Raw genomic sequence first — 6,661 nt, forward strand, 5'->3', positions numbered from 1 at the left:
CCCCGAATTCTGCAACATTTTGACGTGATACCGCTCGATGATCTGGCTTGCCACTGACAAGCGACTCATCAAGAAGGCGTCACTCGAACATTGCTGCAGGATTCGGCAGCATTTGGCGATTGCTCAACTGGCCGCCATGGTCCTTCATCTAGCCGTATGACAGACAAAAGGCTTGGGACCACTGCGTCGAAATCAACGGTGTCATCAGAGGTGTCACCACCAGTTCCTGTCGAATTTCAGCGGCATTCGCAGTACTCACCACCGTTCCAGGACGGCAGGCACATTTGATGCCCCTGAGGGCACCATGTTGCACACGGCACCATGTTGGGACCCCTGCAATAAATCAATCCCTGCTAGATCATCCTTACCGCAGATCCAGGCAGGTAGTGACACCCGCCCTGCGAGGAAGCCAGCTGCTCTGTCTCAGGAATGTCTGTACCCATTGTGTACGCTCTGGAGAAGTTATGCCCATACATTTGGGGACACAGATTCCACCTGCAGACTGACCATGCTGCTATAAAGTGGCTTCACACAGTCAAAGAGACTAAGGGTATGTCTATATTACCCACCAGCTTGGGTGGTCTGAGTGGGGTGGGGTGTAGTTGTGGTGGTGGGGCTGTGGGGAAGTGCATTGGGAAGTAGTGGTGTGGCTGTGTGGGGGGTGCTGGGAAGGGGTGGAGGTGTGCAGGCCACTGTGCATTTGTGGTGGAGGGTCTGTGGTGGGAGCATAGCAGTTCCGGGGGATACTGAGCATAGGAAGTTGGGGGCTGTGTGATGTGTCATGGGCCCACCCCCGAGGGGAAGGGGCATGCTGGCAGTACAGGGCTGGGCAGGCCAGTGTTTGCCTAGCAACTGCCAGTTTCTATACAATGCCCTCGCACTGGTCTGGAGGGAGCAGGGCTGGCCCCACCATGCTATGCCCCATTGGCCCTGGCTGGCCCCTCACTCTGCAGACTCACCTCCCCATGCCATGCTCCTTTGCCCCCATGGGGGCACACACATATGTTTAGTGCGTGGCCCACAAAAGGTTAATCCGGCCTGTCACTGACCCAATGTTTGCATGGGCAGGGACTCTGGAGACTCCTTCCCCAGGACGGGATAATTTGATGTATTGGGGGGTGGCCGTGTTAGTCTGTACCCACAAAAACAACAAGGAATCCGGTGACATCTAAAAGACTAACAGATTTATTTGGGCATAAACTTTCGTGAGTAACCCCCCCCCCCACACACACACACTTCTTCAGATGCATGGAGTGAAAATTACAGCTACGGGCATAAAAATACTGGCACATGAAGAGAAGGGAGTTACCTTACAAATGGAGAACCAGAGTTGTGGGGTAACTCCCTTCTCTTCCTGTGTCAGTATAACAATGCCTGCATCTGTAATTTTCACTCCATGCATCTGAAGAAGAGAGTTTTTTACACATGAAAGCTTATACTCAAATAAATCTGTTAGTTTTTAAAGTGCCACCAGACTTCTTGTTAAAAGTTGATGACAATCAGGCCCTAAATTCATAACCGGGGAACTGGGCTCACACCTGGCAGCTGATTCTTTCCCCCTTTATACTCCATCGCACTGGGGCTGGGTGCTGTACAGATCCACAGGGAGGGGCGATCTGACTCCTCTCTCAGCCCCGGAGAAAGCAATTCACAGCCTGCAAGGGAGGAGTTTGGGTCCCTTATAAGGAGGGGGGTATGCAAATAGGGGTGAGAGTTTCCTGTTTAAATCTGTGCCTCTCTCTACCCACGCAGCATCTGGAGAGATAATCGCGGCCCGTGGGTCTGAGCAGTCACCTGCCAGTCCCTGAGAACTTTCCCCTCCAGCACCAGGCAAAATGAGATCTTGGATCGCAATTGTTTTCACTGTAGCAGCTTTGGAAGGTATTTTGTTCCCTCCGCTTAAATGGCAGAGCCCGAAGACTATAAAATTATCGCTGTTTGTATACCGATACTTGTAACATGCTTTTATTTGCAGGTGTCCGGTCCCAGGTGCAGCTAGTGGAGTCCGGAGGGGATGTGAAAAAGCCCGGAGACTCTCTCCGTCTCTCGTGCAAAGCCTCCGGCTTCACCTTCAGCAACTATCAAACAGCTTGGGTCCGACAGGCCCCGGGGAAGGGGCTGGAGTGGGTGGCTCAGATTAGCACGGATGGATCGAGCCAGTGGTACTCCCCGGCTGTGAAAGGGAGATTCACCATCTCCAGGGATAATCCCAACAACCTGCTGTATCTGCAACTGACCGGCCTGAAGCCCGAGGACACCGCCCGGTATCACGGTGCTAGAGGCCCACGCTGAGATTAAACTTGTCAATGCTCGTACAAAAACCAGAGCTGCGGAACTTCCCGCTCCTGCCGCACGGGGGCAGCAACGACACAAGCAAAACTCTCCTGCCTTGGGCGCAAGAGGGGGAGGAGCCTCAGGATTGAAAACTCCGACATCGCGGATTAACTCTTTCATGTCCTGACTACGTCCCCCACCACGGTGCATAGCAAAGCGCTGCTCGCCTCACACTGGAGTTAACGGGGGATCTCCAGGGAGCGAAGCAACGCGCAGTTGGCCCCTTCTCTGTGTGGCTAAACCTTCCAGGGAACATTTCCCTCTGGTCACCGCACAGTTCAGTGGAGCCGGTCACTGCTGGGAAGGGGATTCAGTCCCAACTCTCTGCCAGAGGCAGCCGGTGTCCCAGCCCCACGGGACGCCGTGAGCCTGCCCCTCCCTACTCACAGCTCCGCTGCTTGTGGGCTGGAGCTGCAGAGTTGAGAGTCACCCTATCTCATGAATATTTATATTTCCATATGGTTAACCCATTTGTTCATTTCTCTTACCAAAAACAAACAAGCAAAACTTGGTCAGGATCTGAGCATCTTCCATCACCAAGTCACGCGAATACAAACAGTCCCTGAAGTCGAGTCTCTGGAATTGTGTTATTTCAGGGAAACTTCTTGTATTAATTTTTATTATTGTTTCCCTTTTCCAAAATACACTCAGGATCCCACCACACTCAGAACGGCCTGCACACACCCTCAGTAAGGGACAGAGAAATAATAAATCACAAGAGAATTTGTGTCTCCTATAACGAGGTGGCTTGGCAAACAGGACCACCGCCACTCACTGTTTAAATCTGTGCCTCTCTCTGCCCAAGCTGCACCCGGAGACATAATCCGCAGCCCCCTGGGTCTGTGCAGTGACCAGCCAATCCCTTGAGAACTTTCCTCTCCCACCCCAGGGGTGCATAAAAGCCTGCCCTCAGTTTGTAACCCTATAATTCAGAGGCTTTGTCACCCATTTCTGTGGCAAGTCCCAATGGGCCTGTGCTGCAGAGACCACTCAGTTCCTGAGGAAGCCCCGCTCGGCTGGTACTGGAAATACAGCACAGGGTTGGGATTTTCAAAGAGACCTCATGGATTAAGGAACCCACTTCACATTTGAGAATCACAGTCCAGAATTTCTGCAGCTCTTCGAGGGCAAAGCTAAAGATCCAGCCCACAATACAGTTCCAGCAATTGAATAGAGTGACCGTGGAGAGAAAGGATTGAACTTGCAGTCCTTAATTACAGGGAACTGCCACAGGTTAGCACTGAGGGCGGTGGAGTAGTAAGGGCAGGGGCGGTTCTATGTTTTCTGCCGCCCCAAGCGTGGCAGTCGGGCAGCCTTCGGCAGCGTTTCTGCGGGTGATTTGCCAGTCCACATCCTCAAGGAAGCGGTGGGACCGGCAGACCTCCCACAGGCACGCCACCGAAGGCAGCCTGCCTCTCTCCCTCACGGTGACCGGCAGGCCACCCTCCCATGGCTTGCCACCCCAGGCACCTGCTTGCTGTGCTGGTGCCTGGATCTGCCCCTGAGCAGGGCTGGTGCAAGGATATTTCGTGCTCTAGGTGAAACTTCCACCTTGCACCCTCCCCCATCCCTGAGCCCTGACCCTGAGGCCCCTTCCCCACGGCAGCTCCCCCCCTCCGCCCTGAGGCACTCCCTGTGACAGCTCCCCAACTTCCACCCTGAGGCAGGGACTGGGGCAGCCGAAGATCCGGCCACCACAGTCACTGCCGAAGAAAATGGTGCCCCCCAAATCCCAGTGCCCTAAGCAACTGCCTAGGTCACCTAAATGGTTGCACCTGCCCTGCCCCTGAGTAAGGGTACGGGGAAGAAGCCTGATAGGACTTATTGGGATCATGCAGAGAGAAGCAGCAGCCCCCACAGGGGAAGTGTCAGGGATCTTTAGGATCAGAGAGTGCAGGCTGGTGGCCTTGTCCAGTGGCTGCTCGTTTGGGGTCCTCATTCCCCTTCCGATACATCTCCTCTCGCGCTGATGCGCCCCAGCCTTGGCACGCAAGAACAAAACACTGAGCATGCAGCAAAACTCTGAAACCTGTTTTTTTCAAAAACAGTATCAAAAACACAGAAAGGGATGTCTGGGGGAGTGGGGAGCTGAGGGTTCTCACCTTTCTCTTCTGAGAACCGGACACTGATATACTCCTGTCAGATATCAGTTCTTGCCTGTCCCTGTAAATGTGGAGAGGTGAGCGCAGAGAAAGCCTGGCAGAGCGGGTCTCCTTCCAGTCCCCGCAGGCAAACCCTGGCAGCGATTAAAGACACTTCCCTGACTGTGAAGAGGAGAGTCATGTCCGCTTCAGGGGTGTCAGGGTTGGGCCTGTAGACAGAGCATACACCACTTAGCTGCTGGGGCAACACCAAAGGGTAAGAGTTTGTTAAACCATTGAGGAGTTCAAAGCTTTCCCACTCCTTTTTTTCTCTAGGAACGAGTCTTGGGTCCCCAGACCAAGATATAAGATCATAAGAACATAAGAAGCACCAGGCTGGGTCAGACCAAAGGTCCTTCTAGCCCAGTGTCCTATCTTCCCACACTGGCCAGTGCCAGGTGCCCCAGAGGGAATGACCAGACCAGAGCAATCATCCAGTGAGTCACTGGAAGGAGTCTTATCTGTTATAAGAAGGGGGATATGCAAATAAGGGTGAGAGTTTCCTGTTTAAATCTCACTCTGCCGAGTCTGCACCTTGAGACAATCTGCAGGCCACTGGGTCTGTGCAGTTACCAACCGACCCACCAGAGACCTTTCTCCTCCCACACCAGGGAAAATGCCTCTTTGGCTCCATTTCGTGTTCGTTGCAGCAGCTTTGGAAGGTATTTTCTCCCCTTGTATGGATAGGGGAGTCAGCGAAATGTTGTGTTGTCGGCAATTCACACTGACATGATTTTAACACGGGTTTATTCCAGGTGTCCTGTCACAAGTCCAGCTGCTGGACTCCGGCGGGGATGTGAAAAAGCCTGGAGACTCCCTCAGACTGACCTATACCACCTCAGGGTTCAACATAGACAGCTACTGGATGCACTGGGTCCGCCAGGCTCCTGGGCAGGGGCTGGAGTGGGTATCAGCAATTAATGGAGCAACAGCCTATTACGGAGATTCCGTGAAAGGGCGATTCACCACCTCTACAGACAGCTCCAAGAAGCTGATCTACCTGCAGATGACCGGCCTGAAGCCCGAGGACACCGCCCGGTATTACTGTGCGAGAGACACAGTGAGGAGAAACCGGGCTGAGCTCAGACAAAAACCTCCCGTTGCGGTCAGCGGGGGAGGTCCCAGCTGGTTTGTAACGCTGACAGTCCGGACGCTGGGCACTCACAGGAGACAACAGTGTGTTCCCTTCCTTGAAATGCTTGAAATGTTCTCGGCTCTGCAGCCAAATCTAGTGCCGCACACGGCAGAGATCCTGAGGCCAGCACCTCGTGACTGGGATGGGGGGACTGACACGCTGGGTCCCATAAACTGTTCTACGCCTCACAATACATTCTATAGAGCCCAGAAAATGCCAAACACTCCCCATGTTCTGTGTGCTGGGAAAAACCGGGATAAGGAAAAACATGGACCAGGACAACTATCACCGAGCAGAGGATACTCCCCCGCAACACTCCTGACCAGCCATAGAGCTGTGAGATGTTTGCTTAGAAGGCTATTAAATAGCTTCTGTAGTTATCTGACTCCCTGCCTGATCCGCTGTCTCATCTCCCCTGGCCTCAGGCTGCACCTGTGCCAAACCGCAGGGGCTGGAGTGAATGACCTCTCCCTTCCAGCCCTGCAGTTCTGTGGTTCTATGATCCATCATCCGTGGATACTACACCCCTCTCCCCTCTCTCAGCCTTTGTCACAGAGCTGGGATCACACGCTGCGGATAGAGTCTCTTATGTTTACAGGTGCCCAGGGAAATTAATAACCCAACGCCCTCTTTAAAATCCTGCAGGGCCTCTGGCCCTGCATCTCCCCTGGTACAGAGACTCCGGCTTCTCCACAGTTTGCCATTGACTCCCCATCCTTGGACACGCTCATTTCTCCACGTCCAGGAAGACGAGATTCTGTTTCCACTTGCTTTGTTCCTGCAGCTGCTCACTGTTTGGTCTGGCCATTGTTTTTCATTGTGCCACTGTTCACTCCATTGCTCTGTTCTCAATGGCCCTGCATCATCACCTTCTGCTGCACCTGTCACTGTGACCTTGGTGAGTTGGTCTCTTGAGGTTCCACCAGCTCTCAGTGATTTCAGCTGAGCTCTCAGTGGGGAAACCTCGCTGCTAGTGCAGACTGGGCATCTCTTCCACAGAAACACTTTCCCACAACAGGTTTAAGCACTGTGATAAACTCAGGACAGACAG

The 6,661-nt window shown here is 53.4% G+C and overlaps 1 gene segment (V, D, J or C); it reads left to right on the forward strand.

Moving 5' to 3' along the window:
* The first annotated feature begins 5,063 nt into the window (after positions 1-5,063).
* Positions 5,064-6,661, forward strand: part of LOC116824536 (immunoglobulin epsilon heavy chain-like) — a 183,470-nt gene continuing 181,872 nt past the window's right edge. The window contains 2 exon segments of the C gene segment in view: positions 5,064-5,137; positions 5,231-5,535. Of these exon segments, the coding sequence occupies positions 5,092-5,137; positions 5,231-5,535 (351 nt within the window).

Source organism: Chelonoidis abingdonii, chromosome 14 (assembly GCF_003597395.2).
Source record: "Chelonoidis abingdonii isolate Lonesome George chromosome 14, CheloAbing_2.0, whole genome shotgun sequence".
Taxonomy (NCBI): domain Eukaryota; kingdom Metazoa; phylum Chordata; order Testudines; family Testudinidae; genus Chelonoidis; species Chelonoidis abingdonii.